The sequence below is a fragment of the Carassius auratus genome, unplaced genomic scaffold (assembly GCF_003368295.1).
Source record: "Carassius auratus strain Wakin unplaced genomic scaffold, ASM336829v1 scaf_tig00017238, whole genome shotgun sequence".
Classification (NCBI taxonomy): domain Eukaryota; kingdom Metazoa; phylum Chordata; class Actinopteri; order Cypriniformes; family Cyprinidae; genus Carassius; species Carassius auratus.
The window spans coordinates 25,723-45,760 of NW_020524759.1; the positions used below are offsets into that span (position 1 = coordinate 25,723).

At 37.4% G+C, this 20,038-nt stretch overlaps 1 protein-coding gene across 1 annotated transcript in view; it reads left to right on the forward strand.

Moving 5' to 3' along the window:
* Positions 1 to 315: 315 nt before the first annotated feature.
* Positions 316 to 20,038, forward strand: part of LOC113075597 (SRC kinase signaling inhibitor 1-like) — a 52,248-nt gene continuing 32,525 nt past the window's right edge. The window contains 5 exon segments of the mRNA XM_026248276.1: positions 316 to 382; positions 2,264 to 2,580; positions 10,046 to 10,072; positions 16,262 to 16,457; positions 18,273 to 18,565. Of these exon segments, the coding sequence (XP_026104061.1) occupies positions 331 to 382; positions 2,264 to 2,580; positions 10,046 to 10,072; positions 16,262 to 16,457; positions 18,273 to 18,565 (885 nt within the window). The 5' untranslated portion in view covers positions 316 to 330.

Sequence of the window (20,038 nt, forward strand, 5' to 3'; positions counted from 1 at the left end):
TTTTCGGTTGGAAGCCCTTTCTTTTTGAGGATGTGTACCGAAAGCTTCTGCTTACACAAAAAATACAACACCAGCAATGTGAGAAGCACCTTCCTATATTTTGTGAACAGCAGTTAGAGAATTCGCTCCTCGTGTAGGATTTCATGTTTTGTATTTCTGACTGAACAATGTTCCTATTCCTTTTGCATAATACAAAAGAGAGAGATGATTTGGGAATCAATTCTTGCCAACAGCACCAAAGGCAATTATCGTGCGTATATTTGAAAGAGAGATAAAGGGAATGAAAGAGAGAATGAAAGATAGAGAGAACGAGGAGCTTAACCGTGGTCAATGTTTTTGTTTTTTTCTACAGCCAGTGTTGGGGCCTGCTTTCCGAAGCAAGGTAACCACACCCAGCTTCTCATTTCCTCTCATGTCGGCCCGCCTCTGGCCAATCAGAGCCTCTGACTGGCTTGTCATTTTGTTTCACTGATTTTGTCAGTTGTATGTCAATGTCTCGTCTCTGCATACTGCCTGGCCCGGTGTTGTCTGCGAGCCATGTGTGTCATATGTGTGTCTTTATGATCAAGGAGAGGGGCTACACGTGCATTTGATTGCACCTCTTGTCCTCAGAGGTGGTCTGGGTATGCGTAAATATATGTCAGAGGCGTCATGCACTTTTAAACTGAGGGGGCCCAAACAGTAAACCAAGGTGTCAAGGCTTGGTTGGTTAGCATGGTTCAGTTTGCCACTGCTGGTAATTTGCAAGGATCTGTGAAATGCCAATTGTAGGTCACATATGTTTCACTACATTATATAATCATCCTTTTTAAAACAGATTTACCTCATCTGTATGTTTTTTTCCCCATCTTCTTAAAGTGATAATTCACCTTAAGTTGCTGGTCCCCATTGATCTCAGTAGTATGAAATGTCTGTCATCATTTACTCACTTTCATGTGCTTCCAAACACAGTAAAAGAGTTTTGTTTATTTTTGGAACAGTAATGAAGATGGGGGGGGGGGTAGAGTAGAGGGGCGATGGGGGTATGTGATGAGTGGTGCGGTCTGTGAGGGGCTGTCGCGCTGTTTTTTGTTTAATTTGTAATTAAACTTTGATTTGAACGGTCGCCAGTTCCTGCCTCCTTCTTCCCATGATTATGAAGTTTGTATAGTGTTACACACTCCAAATTCACTTTGTAACATCAGTCGAGTGTTTGAAAAAAATCCTTCAGTGAGATGATGTGGCTTATTAAACAGAATAATTAAAGCACACAGTAGTTCATTGTATTCTAAGCAGTGATAAAGGCTATGTTGATCAGCATTTCATTATAAATATACTTGAAAATTATAATAATAAACACCATAAACCATATATTGCTGTAGTAGTGTGTTTATAAGTCACGTTGCATCAATGAAAGATTTCGATTCTTCTTCGGGGCATATTTGACGTTTCAGTCCAAAAACTCCCTCTGGCCTTAGATGGATATTTACTGCTGATCACAGAACAGTGCTTCACTGAAAGATACACTTGACAATCGCAGCTTCTGCCTAATCGCGATTTATTGCCTTTGCGATTAATTGTGCAGCCCTACGTTAAATTATATGAGGGTGAATTACTGATGACAGAATTTTCATTTTTGGGTGAACTATTTCTTTAAGTTGTTGAAAAGTGCTTTAAAGCACTTATCTCGTCTAGGGCATAAAATGAGCCTGAACTGCCACTGGTGCCCCCTCAAAAATTTTTGCAACATGATGCCCCTGACCTCTGTAGTCAATTTTTCAAATGGTTTTCTCTCCCAGCTCCTATAAACATATTTTCATGTGTGTATATGTGAATTTGCATGTGGTGTAGCATGCACTTGAGGTGAGTGATCAAGTATGTATGCTTAGAAAGTAAGAAATGCCACATCAGATGACAAAGGTGAATCGACAGGCAAAGCAAAATGTAATCTCCTACAAAGAAATTTTGGCTCCATTCTTTATTCTGATCTATAGCTCAGGCTTTTACTTTTCCTTAGTTCCCTCTTTTCGACTAAACCTGAGATCAATAACTCTGCAGGGAGCAGCCACTCGCTCTTGTGCTCCTTTCTGTTGTAATAAGTCTAACATCTCATCCCATTTTTCTCTCTTCCTCCCCTTCACCCCACTCTCCACCATCTGTCTGTGAATGCATTTGTGCTGCTGCATGTATGTGTGTGATCGTCCATGACCGAATGGATGCTGGTGCCACACTCTTCATGTTCCTCAACTCCTCCTCGCCCCCTTTCATCTCTTTCTCAAACCAGACCCGGAGCGTGGCGGAGGTCACATGATCTCCACTGATGACCTGGAATACCCGCGTGAATATCGCACACTGGGCAACAGCGCGCGGCGCTTCTCCAATGTGGGGCTGGTCCACACCTCTGAGCACCGGCACACGGTCATCGCCGCCCAGAGCCTGGAGGCCCTCACCAACCTGCACAAGGCCGACATGGAACGCAAGCGGGATGCCTTCATGGACCACCTGAAGAACAAGTACCCTCCCCAGCACTCCCTACCACCCTCTCCATCCCCCTCGCATGGCAGCATGAGGAGCACAGCAGAGAGAAGCGCACGTGAGCAGGTCTGTACAAGGCTTACCTTTCTTGATGTTGCTGGATAACTGTTATTCTTGGTAATGGACCGACATTCTGATTCATCAATCATATATGTTAAGGGTTAAGTCAAGGGCGAGGACAGGAAACAATATTCTTTTAAATGGTTAGGGTTATGGATTTTTAATTTTATTATATTTTTTAAAAAATACAGTAACTTTACAGTAACTTCTGTGGGAAAAAAATGACGTTTATTTATTTAAGCTATTTTTTTTTTTTTTTTTTTACATATTTTCATTCTTTTATTTAATAAATTTATGTTGAACTACAGATGATGTTGTACTCTAAAATTCAAAAGTTTGGGATTGTTATTTAAAGAAGTCTCTGCTCACCAAGGTTGTATTTATTTGATCAAAATTACAGTAAAAATAGTCATATTTTGTTATAAATGTTATTAATTCCTGTGGTGTTAAAGTTGAATTTTCAGCTTTAAGTGTCACATGATCCTTCAGAAGTCATTCTAATATGCTATTTTAATGCTCAAGCAACAGTTCTGATTATTATCAATGTTGGTATAGTGAGTGTATTTGGAAAAATGCTCACACATAGGACAGGTTCTTGGTTCAACATCCTGAAGCCTCTGACTGGTTAATAGCGATGCTACTCCAGTAACTACAAAAGGATGTTGATTCAAGAACATATGCTGCTAGTGTAAATTACATTAAGCATGCATGGACACACTCTCACACACACAAGATGCACAACATGTGGCTTTGAAATTGTACCCATCTGAGAGGTCTTGTGAAGAGGCATTGACACAAGGAGCCTGCAGTACATACAAACACTTCAGTCCCTGGTAGCATAGCCTCAATATCTCCCCAGCTTTCACACAGGTTAAAAAATGCTGTCAAAATGTCATTGAAACGTTTTGTACTCACCATAGAGAACAGGCAGTTGCATGCAAGAGTGCAGCGAAACAGCAGCCACTCTGTGAATGGAACAACTGGTTCTTATGGAGGAGGGTGACGTAATGTTGAATTAAAATATGGATGATGTCACTGCATCAAACCAGTTTCAGCCAATCAGCTGTGCGCATGAAAAGAGAGCGAGAGACGCGCAGGTATAACAGGCATGTTTACCCTCAAGTCTTTCAAAATCCACATGCCTTTAATATTTTCAGAGGTATGGGTGTCGAAAAAGAGACTTTTCTGCCTCTGCTTTCTAATTATCCACATCATCGCATTATCTCGCCATCAGTATATCCCCTTAGAAAATGATTTCATGTTGAATCCATTGTTCTTGTTCTTTTTTTCTGTTGACCTGCAGTGCTGGTCAGCAGCATATACTGTGTTGTGGCGTACTATCAGGTGTCCCTATCAGGCTTCTTAAACTAGTTTAAAGGGAAAGTACACCCAATAATTCTGTCACTATTTACTCAGCCTCGTGTTGTTCAAAACAATAACACTCTGCAATGATATTTACATGATTTAAAATTGTATTCAATTAGAAATTGATAAAGTACACTGAAAATGAATCAATATGAAAAAATACTTTGAAGTTGATGGACAAACCTATAAAATAAACTGAATTTAAATTTTGACTTCTGAATCTGTAACTGTAGCCATTTTTATTTTTTTTACAAAATAAATTGTTAAAAATATTTAATCTAATCTAAAATTAGAATAGGAAATAAACTCTGTAACCAACACTGTTTGTAAAATGTTATATTGATTAGATAATTCAACGTCTTGTTTAAAATATATAAATATGTATTTGCTGAATAATTTGCTTTTAAGAACATAAAACTAATAAAAATTAAAAACAGGAGCATCAAAGAGTTTACAATGATGCCAAAATAAAAGTCATGGTGGTGGGACAGAAAAGTTTATTGATAGATTGATACATTTCTTATATATTGGTTAATCACTAGAATCTCTTTTTTATCATGCAGTTATAATAAATTAAATAAATATATTATATTAAAAGTATTATAAAAGTAGTTTGGTCACCTCATTTTGAGGTAAATTTCTCACTTTTAACTAATTATTAACTACAACTTTTGCCCTAATAAACACCTAATTTGCTACTTGTTAATAGTTAGTAAGGTAGTTCAATTTAGATATTTGGTAGGATTAGGGATGTAGAATATGGTCATGCAGAATAAGTGCTTTATGAGTACTAATACACAGCCAATATGTATAGGGTAGCACTTTATTTTACAGTCCTGTTCCTCATGTACATACTATGTACTTATTGTAGTAATTACAATAACTATGTAATAACTAGGTACTAACCCTGACCCTACCCCCCCCCCCCAAACCTAACCCTACCCCATGTAGTTACCATGTGTTACCAGAACTTTCTTAGATAAATACACTGTAAGTACACTATAAGTACATGTTAGTACACATACTGTATAAGCTACTAGTTAATAGTGAGAATTGGTCCCTAACTAAAGTGTTACTAGTAGTTCTTATGAATACACGTCCACAGTCTAGACTAGCACCAAACCAGCATAAACATGGGAACTCATGCGGGTCTAAGCTAGTCTTTTCAGCAGGGCTCTCTTTTGTCTTTTCATCACCTATTTTACAGCTCTTTCATCCTCATGTATGTGATTCTCATCCCAGTTTATACCTGAGTGTGACATTAATGCCCAGTGAGTGTGTGGAAGATGATAGGATCAAATGAGAGAGAGAGAGAGAGAGAGAGAGAGAGAGAGAGAGAAGGAGAGAGAGAGAGAGAGAGAGAGAGAGAGAGAGAGAGAGAGAGAGATACGGGGAGGTTTGGTGAGAGACAGGTGGAGTCCATGGTTGCCAAGGCAACACTGCCCTTATATGGAAACTGGTGATATCATATTACAAAGGTCAGGCTGGAGAGAAAGAGAGAGCGAGAGAACAAGGAATAAAGAGAGTGAGATAGAAAGAGAGACAAGAACAAGGGAAAGGCTTTCGGAATATCCTCACCTCTGAAGGAAGACACTTTCACAGGAATTCCTCCTTATTTATTTGTAGCCGTGGTGGAATAATGGAAAGGGGGAGGGGAAGAGGAGGACAAGAAGAGAGCGAGAGAGGGGACAGATGAGCGCAACGGTGTGTAAACCGGCGGGGGGAGAGTTAATTACCCTCAACCAGCCTTTTCCCGAGACTCCAGCACGGAAGAGTTAAAGCAGCAGCCAGTAGCCAGCCGATGCTGTAATGAATTAAATAAAGAACCTGCCGTCGCATGTGCTGGAGAGAGAAAGAGAGAAAGAGAGGGCAGGAATAAGAGAATGAGTATTCTGCACACCTGACAGCCAGCTGCTAAGACTGAAGGCATCTAGCTAGTGTGCACGCATGTGTGTGTGTAGGGAGGGCGCACACTCAATAGCGGACATGCATGCAGGTGCAGGTGAGATTCTCTCGGTGTGTTTGGTTATTGCAAGATTGGCTGACGTGGTGACTGCATGCAGATGGACACCGCTTGGGTTTGATTTTTACAGTGTGAGTGTATCTGCGCATGACTGTTCTGAATGTATGTATTTGTAATCGTGTGTGCATGTGTGTGCATGTGATGAGCTGTTTTACATGCAGGTCAGGTAGTGTATAGCTAGATGTAGTCTTGCTGGGCTGACACATGTTTCTCAGGTGGAGACTAATGCTGGTCAGAGGATCAGATGCAACTAGTATTCAGGCCTGATTGTTGTGTTTAGCGCGAATGAGGATTAAGGCTTCTTGCTTTAATAAAGGTGGATTGAGTCATAATGCTGACGTCTAGGTGCACATGGTGGTATTTGACTTGCAAACAAAAGCTATGTTTGTGATGCATGCAGGAGGTGGATTTAAAGGGGACACACTCTGAGCCCCTTTTATAGTTATATATTTAGTGCTGCTCATATGAAATTAATGTTAGTATCTGGTATAAACAGAATTTTTTTTAAAATGTTTCCTTTCGAATGCACCTGTATCATCTATTAACCCTTAAACATGCTGTTGATTTCCCGCTGGCAAAAGCAGCCGCAGCTTAGACAGCCAATTATCCTCCATTTAGAGTTGTTTCTTAGCAACTGAGGATGCTAACCTCATACCGCTTCATGGAATTCTGCTTGTTTGGGGAAAATAACATCACCAAGCCGCAGCTCGCCGGCCCTGCAGTGCATAAATCCATAAGACGCTGAAGCGGCCCCTCAATTATGATCCAATATGATGGCGTCGGTAGTTGTGTTATTTCAGTTATTTATCAAAAGCTATGTCAAAGAGAGAAATTTAGGGCTGTCACGTTGAAATGATTTAGGAGACTTTTCATTGCTGTGAATTTTTCACTTCCTTCGTGGTTTGGCTGGAGACCACAGAGAAAATTGAAATGGCCGCGAAGGTGTGTGTGTGTGTGTGTGCGAACTTGTAACTTAGCCATACATTTCAGACAAATTTGCTGAGACATGTTGCTAGGAGTTTGCTAAAACTGACAAAATCTCATTTTAGGGGATGTCATCAAAAGCAAATTGGGTTAATAAATAAATAAATGTTTTTATATATTTACTTGTTTGTAAATTGTATTAGTACTTTTTTGAGAAAATAATTTACAAGCATAATATATATATATATATATATATATATATATATATATATATATATATATATATATATATATATATATGAATATGAATAATAAAAATAAGAAGAAAATGTCCAAAAGCTTTTTTTTTTTTGATGATAGGTGTCCACTTTTAAAGTCCACTTTTTTTTTTATCTGCCAGTGAATCCAATGAATCATGCATTTTTCATTTTCATTTACATTTTAGATGAATGTTTGAGTATGTGTGTGTGTTGAATATAAGGGGTGTATGGACTGGCTACACTGCCATTCCTTTCATTCTTCAGACAATCGTTTCCCATGTAATACGAGAATGCTTTGGCTTAAAAATGCTGCTGGGAGACATTTAATATTACATCCTTGAGCAGGCACTTAAATCTCAAGCTGTTCCAAAGTATGGTTTTATCCCCCCGGATTGACCATCAACTGTACAAGAGGCTTGGCTTTAGGCTGAACTTCAGTACCAGAACACCTCCTGGCAGCAATGCGATGGGTCCATCTGCTGCTCAGTAGTACCTTACATCAGGTAACCCAGAATCAATCCCTGCAGGTGAGGCCCTGCCCTATATCTGACCCTTTTCTGTCAATCATTAAAACAGCTCAGATGAGAAACCAGTTAAACCTGCTTTATAACACAGAGAAGGGTTGGCCAGTTTTCCATATATCAGCAACACAGATACACTCAACAACACTGAAATATATATTATATGATTTTAGGTATATGTTATATTTTCTTTTTGGAGAGACACAGATGCAATGTGTATATGCTAAAGTTGTCTTAACCTCAACTTTGTGGTGTTTGTGTGTATTTAATATAAAGTGAAAGTGACATACAGCTGAGCCAAGTATGGTGACCCATTCTCAGAATTTGTGCTCTTAAACCCATCCATGCCTTGCTCAAGGGCACCTCTGTCATGGTGTTGCCAGCTAAAGACTTGAACCCACAACCCTAGGGATAGGAGTCAAACTCTCTAACCACTAGGCCACAACTTTCCTAAAATACATGCAGCACATGTTTGCAGTAGTGCTTTATAGAGCTCCATGTATTTTTCCTATTGCTGCTCCTTGTAGGGCATTGGCAGGATGAACTGCACAAAGTTGAAAGCAGGTCAATGAATGCACAGAATATTGTTCTACTATAAATATATTGCTGAAGTACTGCTATGTGAGCGGTGAGCTATTATGCATCATTGATATCTACATCCTGCTTCAAGGGAGTTCAACTGGATTGTTGGCCTTGTGTTGAAGGAAATGTTTAGTTGATGTTAAGATTCCCAATTAATATATTTTCCTGTATGTATGTTTTTACATGCACACACTTTTAATCAGCTGACTATAAAGTCTAGACTTGGCCATGAAATATTCAGAGGTCTTGATCGTTCAGAGTTGTGTTCACCAAATAAGCGGCGGTCTGGACTTTATTCAAAGAATATATGGGAGCTCAGGGCACTTTAGGCTCTGTGACCTTAATGAGCTGAATAAAGAAAATAAACCACTTTATTAACCACATTTTTCAGACTCACTAGTTTATTTAACTTGTCTTCTAATAATGCAGGAGGCATACGTACATGACAGATGAATTAGTGTTTAAAATGTTATTTTCACCACAGTGTCATTTCTGTCACATCTCAAATCATCCTGTGGTGGAAGTGACAGGGATTTAAATTACTTTTCTTTCTTTCGCTATCTCTCTTTTTTTAATAAAATGCTACAAAAAAAGTAAAAAGTGACCAAGCAAAAAAAAAAAAAAAAAAAAAACTCATGATCTGGTTTTAGCTGGTAATGTCTTTGACTTTCTGTAAAAGTGAAATTCACGGATAAAATTGGAGAGAGGTGTGAGCGCTTCAGACAGCTGACCAATTTCAGTATGATTGATAGGTCTGGGCAGCAGGCCAAGCGTAGACACAGAGGGGATCTTTGTAATTAATTTTTTTCTCATTTGCTGCAATCTTGTCAGTTAGTCTGTCAGACAGGGCAGCTGATGGACAGATGAGAGAAAGCCTTAAAATACCTTCATGCAGACTCATTTAGAGGGCCAGCCCCTTCAGAACAGCTCCATATGATGACCAGACTAGAGGAATTATGTGTCCCTGTATCACCAAGTGCTTTAATTCTGTCTTTATTCTGAATATGAAGCCGCATATGTGGTGTAAAAAGTCTGTTTATTGCTGCTTATACACTACCAAGAGTTTTCGTCTCAGTAAGTTTTTTAATTGTATGTAATGTCAATTGACCAAAGATGAGAGCAAAGATATTTACAGTAGAATATAACAAAAGATTTTTGTTTCAAAGCAACGCTGTTTTGTAACTTTATTTACATTTTGGAAAAAAAAACATTTTTTTAGCACAATTTCCACGGAAAATAACAAGCAGCACAAATTGTTTCTTTAAAATGCTAAAAATTCTTATTGAAGTAATATTTTGCAGTGTGACTGTTTTACTGTATTTTTGATCGCATAAATGGAGCGTTGATGAACATAAGAGACTTCTGCCCTTAATTTTGTACGTTAGCATTGGTGGTATCAATACGTTTTGCATCAAATGCTGAATGAAAATATTATATTGTAATTAGAGAATAAATAATAAAGCTGTACCTTGCTTGTGTTAAGAGGCCTTACGTTATGCAATATATTAGTTGTAGTTACTTACAATTGCTTATTATTAAGAGTGAGTTGAAGTGAATGTGAGTCCAAAATACTCAGTAAATTTTGATAGATATCCTCACTGGGATCTGTTCTCTCTCTCTCTCTCTCTCTCTCTCTCTCTCTCTCTCTCTCTCTCTCTGTTCATATTTTCCTTCACATTCTTTTATCACAAAAGATGGTTGGAGATGGTGACTGTGTATGAGGTTTCACCACACACAGAGATAAATGTCTAAGTAACTCTCTCTCTCTCTCTCTCTCTCTCTCTCTCTCTCCATAGCAACAGCCAAACTACTGGAGCTTTAAGGTCAGTACTTTGATTACTTCTGTGTGTTGCTATATCAAAAACTTGTTCTTTTGATACCTGTTTGTGTGTTCTTATGTTGTATGTACAGTACATGGTGTGTATTGATGTCTGCTGTAGTTTTACGCACCTTACATCCCTAAAATCAACAAAGAAATGCAAAAAAATGACAGCGGATTCTGTCTGGGCTGAGTAGCGGGGACATAATTGTTGCTAAAAGTGAGATAAATCTGGAAAAAACTATCCTTTGGTGGCTCACATGGACGACCTTAAATGTTTAAAATGAATGATAGTCAGCAAAGAGCCTCTGATAAAAACAGCTGAAGTCTGTGGTGCTGAATAGGTGTGTATCACGTGGCAGGTGTGTTAAAGTCATTGATCTGTGGGCCGTGCAGGTCTGCGGCTGATTTGTGATGATCTGCTTCACTGGTTTTTATCTTCTAAATCTCATTCCCCTGTTCTTTCTTTCTATCTCCATCTACAGTATCTCTCTTTTCCTCTCTGTGCACATCTGCCCACAGAACCCATCAAAGTCTTACAGCTGAAGTCAACTTAATAGAACTGAACACATGGATGTTTTTAAAACCTAGATTTCTTTAAAGTTGTCACAGCATCTTAAAAGCCCAGGGAATAAGACTGTAGGAAAAAAACACATCAGAAGCCAGAGCAGTGAGTGTGGTGCTAGGATGTTGGTTCGGAAACCTTATAGGCTTACGTACTCCATCAAATCCTTCATTATTGAACCTGTTCTGTATTGTGAATGATATGTATTCTATCGAGGATGAAATGTGTATTATACTGTATGTATTAGTGATGTTGGAGGGTGTGTATAATTGTAGAAGGACACAGGAAAAGGCCTTAGGCTGTGATAAACAGTGTCATTAGACTGAGACTCAGTAACCGGATCCTCCTGATTCTGTTCATTCATATTCACTCTCACACTTATTTACTCACGTTACACTCCACCTGCCAACACACACACACGCTCATTCTCTCATTATGTCTAGCAATAATGTCAAGTGTTTTTTTAGATTTGACTATCCAGACACTAAATAACATGCATTTTTAAGTGCACGTCGACACTGATTTGGGACTAATGAGATCTTGCTGTGTTTTTCTGCTAGAGTGCTGGGCATCTCAGTTGGGTTTGTGAATCATCATATTATTTGTTTCACTGTGGACTTTCCAGACTAATAGACTCCTCCTGACCTGACCCTGCAAATGCCTTAAACTCTCTCGTTTACCCAATACTTGATGTTTATACTCTCTATTCTTGTTTATTTTCCTGAATTATGGTCCTTCTCTTCTCTTCTCTTCTCTTCTCTTCTGATGTTTGTGTGTTCTTGTCACGGTAAGATGAATTGTCAGATGCTTTCGGAACATTTTTTCCTTTAGGTGTAGATTCTGAGGCCCCAAACAGATGCCTGTTAAAAGCAAACGTCTCCCCTGGCTGGTTGCGCCGCATAAAATTAGCCTCTCTGCAAATTACTGTCAGAGCTGTGATTTGTTGGTTTGGTTCCGCTCTCATTTGTGCTGCCTTGTTTTTTACTTTGATAACTTCCTCGTTTCTAGAAATGTGTTTTGATGTCTAGGTGCTGGTTCATTAACATTTTCCGTTGTTATTTTCTTTATCAGTTGTATTCGAATCATTAGAGCTAGCCATATGCTAACAGCGAAGAGAGGGCAGAGCTCGTCATTGACAGTGTTGGGGAGTAGCTAAGTTCAAGTAGAGGTGCTATGAAAACATATCTTGACAATACCTCAGTTATTTTCCATTTTTATTCTGGCTTTTCTAGGTAACTAGTATTTTTCAGGTAGCTCTTGAATGGTTTGCTGAATTCTAAATTTGTCATTTCAATGTTTTACTTTATTTTAGTAAAATGTTTTACTAAATTCGGAATGAAAATGGAAAATGTCTTTATTAACTGATAATCTGCCCTGTAAAAATATTTTGTCTGAACATTTTTTAGTGTTTTATTCCCACTAGCTGCAGTTTTAAAAGCTACATTGAATGGAATGTACAATATACAGAAGGATTCTGAAATTCTGCAAAAATGTGGGTAGAGGCACGATTCTCCAATGAGCCTAGGTTCGATGGACATAGTTTTGTGATTTATTTATTTGTTTTGTAATATGTGAATATGTGTAGTTTAGCTGTTTTCTGTATTAGGAGTAACTGAAGTACTGTAGCCTGTTGAACTACAATTTAAAGTAGCTTCCATTGAATTAGTTTCAGTGTATCCTTAAAATCACGTGCAACATAAACAAAGACGTACACTGGACACATGTTGCATTCCCTGGGTATCCAGTTTAGCACTATTTTAGTGTTTTTGTTAAACAGTGTGAGCTGTTATCTCTTGTTTTGGGAGACAGCACACAGCTTGTCCTCCAGCAGACAGTAAAGGTGTGCTGAACTAATCCACTGTCCTCCTCCTCTTCCTCTTATCATTTCAGTCTTCATCATCGCTATTAGTCCCCCACGATAAGTGCAGAGAATGCCGCCATTTTATGACCACCTACCAGCTTACCATTTCCCTGCTTTCCCTGCTTTCTCCCTCTCTCAGCATTGGACTGAATAGGCCTCAATCTACTGCAATTTGCTGGAGCAATTTCTGCTGTGCCTTCAGCCTGTGTCTAACAATAGCAGGAGAGAGAGATTATTCTCAAGAGCAATTATTTTCTTTCCTTTTCTCTCTCTATCTCATTCCTTTTCCTTCTCTGACTGTCACTTTGTAATAGTTAATAGTGTTACTTTAATAAAATTGTGCACATTATATCTTATATTATAGTATCTCCCATCATCTTATCTGAAATAGACACACTTCTCTCATGTACAAGGAAAGAAAAATACTCCTCTCTCTCTATTTTTTTTTTTTTTTTTGTAATATCTTAATCGTTACCCATAGAGGGCAATGAAATTAAATGGAGAACTAATGGAGACTTGTGCTTAGGTGTTCATACTCAGATTTTAGTCTTTGTCTCAGTTTTCATAATAAGAACAAGATAATGGTAAATGATAAAGAGCTTCAAAATAGACCTCAGTAATACTGTGCTCAGCTTTAAATAATCAGAGAGGTCGACATGAGCTCATATTTCAAAAACTTTAATGTAGGCTATGCTGTCCACATTCATTTAAAATTGTGTGTGTGTGTGTGTGTGCGCGCGTGTGTGTGTGTGTGAAAGCCAGCAAGCTCAATCTGTTTACCACTATTTATTACTACTAATCTTTAGGATTATAAAACAAGGTAAATTAAACACAAACTGAGATATAGATTTTGTCTCCTGTACTTTGTGTAATATTTTTGCATTTAAATATTCCTCTCACATTTTTCTGAATAGCTAAACATTGTTGTTTATTTTATTCCATAAAGATATGCAAACAAATAAAAGAAAAAAGGACTGACAGCTCATTCCATATGTATGCATTCATTTTAAGGACATTTCCGTTAACTCAAAAACATAAAACTCCAAATATTGGTAAAACGTGAAAAAAAAATTCCTTTCAGAACATTGTACCCTATGTTGACTCATTCATTTTATCATGATAAATTTAATAATTGCATGGAAGTTCATTCGAAGTTTGTTTGTTCACTGTGTGGTACTCAGTAGTTCTTTCATTCTCAGATTTGTTCTGCCTCATGTTGCATTTAGTATCACTGCTTCTGTTGCTGTAGTGGATTTCTCAGCTACATCTGTATTTACCATAATCGCATGCCATTCACACTACAGTCCTGTCAGATGCTGTTACCTTCATTTCATTTTCTATTCAGGTGTATTTTTTGGCATGAGGTTGTCCTCCTTCTTGCTGTTGGAACAGAACTGAAGTGCGTGTGTGTGGAGATTTATTGCAGAGAATCCTGCAGGGATCCCTGATTCTGTTTAATTCAGAAAAAACAGGCACTTTAGGAAGATAATATGACACACGTTGACACGTTTATTGATGCAAATACAAATTCAGAAGGAAACTGAGTGCTGGTTTGTTTATTGCATTTGACAAAAAGCCGTTTGAAAGTGCATTAGTGCTTGAGAGAGAAGGAGATCTTGATTATGTAGATGGTCTTAAGGGTGTTTTCACGTGGAGCATTGATTAACAGTGTGCTGCGTTTTCTCCCAGGTTTGAAACCACATCAGAACAACTTGGCTTTCCTTAGCTTCTGATCTGTATTTACTCATATTTGCCCTTATCTCAAAAAATGTGTATTTTGTAATCATAACGAGATTCCTCTTACAAAATTCATCATAGGACGCGCAGTCAAACCTCATAACAGATTCATGTTCGCATTATAAACTCGGCAAGAAAGAAACCTCCTCTCACTTTCAACTGCTTTCATTTGATGTAAATATTATTTTATATAACATTTTAAACTAGTTTATGACTTGTTCAGTCATAAACTGAACACGTTTCACAGGCATTTGATGTGTCCACCAGCTGCTTTAATTACTTCAGAGCTTCTCATCCTTATGGACCGCACCAGACCACCAGTTCTTGCTGTGAGATGTTACTCCACTCTTTCACCAAGGCATTGCACATGTCTCGGGGGACACCTGGATACATTTGATTTGGCACTGCAAGGACAATCAGCTGTCCTTCCTGTCTCCCTGTCTTAGACTAGTCTTGATCATTATGGACATTATTATAACTCTGAACTTAATTGCCTGCTGCCAATAAATCGTAAGGTGCATGCATGTGCAAAAATGGTTTATAGCTCATTGTTAGCACATTATTTAGATTTTTTTTTATTTTTTATTATCCTTAACCCTCTAAGGGTCTGAGGGGGTTTTGGGGCCCTGGAGAAGTTTTTCTGTAATAACACTCTTATGTTAGCAGCATGAATGAATACTGTGTCCTGAAAAAGTTTGGACATTTAGTTTGTATAGCATTTAGTTTAGCATGGGATGCCAGAAAGCTATATGATTATGCATCTTATTGTGGATAAACAAGCTCTTATTTCATAGATGTGTGTATGTGTGTGCGTTTGTGTGTGAATAGCACCTGGACTGCTCTCTGTTGTGGATAAATGACCCCATTATAGTTACACTGGGGGGTCATCTATCAGCTCAACTTGGCCCCTTTGCACTCAGACACTGTCTGCAAGGGAACAGACACAGCACTGCTTCTGTGCCTCAGCATTTATGTGTGTGTGTGTGTGTGAAAGAGAGAGCTTTTACCTTGTGTGTAAATAAAGCACCCTGTTTTTATGTTTTATTTTTATAAATGTGAATTTGCTGATTTGTTTTTGTTCACTATTCGTGAATTAAATCTAGTTTAAATCTAGTATAAACTTCTCTAAATGTTATTAAATGTATGGTTAAAACTGGAAAAAAATTATTATTTATTAACTGTAATTCAAGATATTGGAAAATTCACCTTTGCCATCACAATAATAAAATATTTTAAAATGGAACGGTTATTTTTAATTATAATAAAAAATTCACACTATTAATTTTGTTCTAATATGCACTAGTTGAGCAAAATATACTTCTTTCAAAAACATTAAAATATCATAAGGAACTCAAACTTTTGTACAGTGTTTTTTATTCTCTGAAAATAATACGTGTTACATAAACACACTTTTCAAGTAAATATGTCTAGTTTTAAATATGTTCAGCTTTAATATAAGGAAAAATACTGATTTAGAAGCATATTTTTTGCAGTACAGAGGAGAATGAATTTGATGTATGTTGATGCCGCTCTGTGGTTGTCCTGCTCTGTAAACCAGCTTGTCAGTCTTTCCCCAGTGCACCCTGGGAGCTCATTACAGGTGTCTTGTGAAACACACCAGGATGTGGTTGTGTGGATCCTCTTTATTAAATGCTACAAAATAAACAGAAACATCTGACAAGAAATCCACAGATGTGCGATTCACTGTTACTGTATATACTACAGTGAAGCAGACTGTTTTGTTCTGTTTAATAGTTAGCGTCTCAGTCTGTTTGTAGAGACACATCCATAGAGACTTGTTAGTTTGTGAGTGATCTTCCTGTCAATGCATTGCTCTTTTTCCCCTCATTACACAAACAGAGAATCGGCTACTTTTTATCTGCCTTACGTTCTCACCCTGAGCTTGAGCAGTTGTTTAGGTGTAATTTTCTCTGGTTGGAGGACTTGACTTTAGGTTTCTCCCTGTGAGTAAATAATGTCTGCCTTTTGCATCATGCCATTTAAAATCTCTCTCTCTCTCTCTCATTTAGAGCCGTAGTCCGCGTCACTCCCAGTCCACTCAGTCAGGTTTGGCAGACCAGGCGTCTAAACTGTCCTTCGCATCTGCTGAGTCTCTGGAGACCATGTCTGAGGCCGACATGCCGCTGGGCTTCAACCGCATGAACCGTTTCCGTCAGAGCCTCCCACTCTCCCGCTCTGCAAGCCAGAATAAACTACGCTCTCCAGGTAACATACACTGCTCTCAGTAAATCACTCTCTTTACCTGACACTCAAATGACTAATACACTCATGCCCACATAAACACAAGAGTAAGTTAACAACTTTAATAGTATCAGTGAGTAAGATTTGTATTTGTTTTTGTTTGTTTTTTGTATAGAAATGAATACTTTTTCAGCAAAAATGCATCAAATTGACCAAAGTGACAGTAAAAACATGAATAATATTACAAAAGATTTAGAAATCAATGCTGTTATCGTACACTTTCTAATCATCAGAGAATTCTAAATAAGTGTATCACAGTTTTCCCAAAAATATGAAACAATTTCAGGGTGCAATTCAAAATCAAAATGCTTTGTTAAAATGTTAACATAATCTCAAAGGTTATACAGAACGTTACTTGAATGTTTGATGGACAGTTAAGTATTAATTATGATAAACATTTCCTTGTAAATAACTCAGAGTACAAGAACAGTTCAAATTGCAATTCGATAAACCTCAGGATATATATCTGTGCTATTTTGAATCGTGATGTGACATGGTGCTACATTACTTCTTTAAATGTCACATTGTATTTACAGTTGAGTGAGATGACGCAATAATTCAACGATCAATTCTGTTGTTTTCTCATTTGCGGGGACGGAAAATCTGATTCATTCTGTTGAATCACTTTGTTTGAATGTTTGGGTGGTATAAATGAATCGGTGAAAAAAAAAACATGTGCCTCACTGTTCTGCTTTGCTTTTGGCAGAAGATGACATTTCGCTGTCCTGCAATTAGATACTGTGAAATGTTTTCTACTTGTTGATAGTTAATAACAGTGCTTTAATTACAGCAGTACAATGCATTCAGATGAACTGACCATCAGCAGTTTGGTTTTTAGCTTTGGTTTCCATGGTGCGAAGTCTCAGTTAGATTTAGCCGAGTGTGTCTGTGTGTTAGCAGCAAGCGCACAATATTTGCTGAAAGTGATTCGGTTAGAGCACTTCCCCTCAGAGAGATTGTTGTCCCATCAGCAGGAAGTTTAGGATCGCCTGCTGCCCCGTTAGGTGAAGTGCACCAAGATAAACTGACAAAAACGAATGACAAAAAGTGTGCAGGAGGAGTTCAGCAGCCCTGAATGAGCAACTTGCTGTCGCTGACATCAATCCTAAAATCTGTCTGTCACTCTCTCCCTCTCTCAACACTTCAAAAATATGTATGATTACATTTATGATTTATGCAGTTGAATTGCATATAAAATTGACATGCACTTGGATTACACTGTTTTAACATAAACAGACTAATGTGTACATCTAATACATCTAATGTGATGCTTTTTACGCTTTATATTTGTCAGTACATAAATAAAACTAGATTTCTGCACAGTTTATTCTCAGCAATTTCCATCTGTTTGATTTTATTTAAATAGTCTTTACTTCTAAATGCATACATTCAGATCACTTAGAAGCATAAACCTGTTCATTGTGAAAAACATTTGAATTCATTCAGTTAGAAAAGTATGAATATGGCATAAGATGTGGAACAAGCCAAATTCAGTTAGTTAAAATGTATTAGTCTGAAAGTAACTTGATTTATGTGTTTTTAAAACACATTCAGTTTATGTTACGGTTTCTTACCTCTCTCGTTTATGTATAACTGATAAATACTGTATACATCACATTAAGCTTGTTAGTTTATAATAAAACGGCGTAATCCAAATAGATGGAAATTTTAAATGCCATTTAAATACATAAATTTAGGAGCAGATGCTTGACCATTTTCATCTTGATCATGGTGGTCTTTCTTGACTTTCTTCTTACTTCTCTCCTTGTCTCTCCTCAGGTGTCCTTTTCCTTCAGTTTGGAGATGAGACCAGACGTGTTCACATCACTCACGAGCTCAACAGTTTGGAGACCTTGCATGCACTTATTGTGCACATGTTCCCTCAGAAGCTGACTGCGGGAATGCTGAAGTCCCCAAACACAGCCATCTTGATCAAAGACGAAGCAAGGAACGTCTTCTACGAGCTGGAGGACGTGAGGGACATACAGGACCGCAGTATCATCAAAATCTATCGCAAAGAGCCCATCTATGCCTCCTATCCTGCTGCACATCTGGCCAACGGAGACCTCAGGGTGAGATATTCCTCCTGCTTTTGATGATTCAGTTGTTTGCCATCTTACATTGTCTCAGCATGGGCTTATGGGTAAAAAGGCGCCAAGCATGATCCATATTTAAAGAATGTTTTCTCACCCAAGTCAAAATAAGAAATCACAAGGTTAAAGATGTAGATCGCAGTATGTGGCGAGATGAAAGGCAAACCTAACCTTCAAATCGACGTCACAGTGCTTTTTGTGTGTTAAATATTTTAAAGGGAAGTACCCGTTGTTTGATCCATTGAGCGACGTCTTTCAGACTTGGATGTTCTTGAACTCGGAGGTTTTTGAATTATGCACAGTTTTTGGCATATCACTTGGGAGTTCGTTTCACTTTGTGAGCTCGCTGTGCTACCACAGGAGTTTGATGTGGGTTGACTTTGAAAAGCGATCATGTTGCGTCACTTTGTTGATCAAATGCTCATTTTTACTTCTCTGGTGTGAGACGTCTTTACCATCTCATATCCACTGCTATTAGACACGAGGCTGTTAATGTATGCAAATATTTCTGTTGATTGTTTGTGTGGGGTGTACTGTATGTCTGTACACTGATGTCTGAGTGTGTGTGCGTGTCTTGTCAAAGTTGGGAATGCAGAATGGGTTTTCACTAATTTAGACTTAAATCAGTGTAATTAATTATTAACTGCTAAACAATTTGTATGTTAAAGATTCACATACACGACGGATTTTTGTTGTAGCAAAATGTGCTATTGTTTATGTTTAGATTATTTAGTATATACTGTATTTAAGACCAATAATTGTTAGTCACTTAATTAAAGGGTTTTCAAACTTTATTATGCCAAGGATTGCAAAATATGATGAATCCCTTCTGCAAGAATGTGCAATAAAAAACAAAGGAATATATATATATATATATATATATATATATATATATATATATATATATATATATATATATATATATATATATATATATATATATATATATATATATATGTTATTACTGGTGTGGTGTGGTACTACTAAGACAACATGTTTATAAAATTAAATTATTTTTTCTTTTTAATTTTAATTTTTGAAAATTAAATATTCATATTATCAGCAGAATATTTACTTTAAGTTGCGAGATATGTTTATGCTATTGATGTAAAATATATAACATTTAAACTGTACATAGGATTTAATAATTGTGATTCATTTCATGATTTCTGGTTAGATTACAAACTGTAATAATATTATATTTAATGTGTTAAAAATCAAATAAAACGTGTAATTAATTATGTGCATTTTGCTAGTCCTAAAATACGGCTAATTTTATTTTAGTTTTATTGCTGCTTTCATATTTTAAACAAAATAAGAGTTTCGAAAGTGGTACCCTGCAGTGACAAGCTCTTTGCACCTTTTGACCACTTTGAATTTGTTCAAATTGCCACTCGAGTTGAAACTCTACAGCCCTTCACTGTTTGTGTGTTTGAGTGAATATTTAAAGCC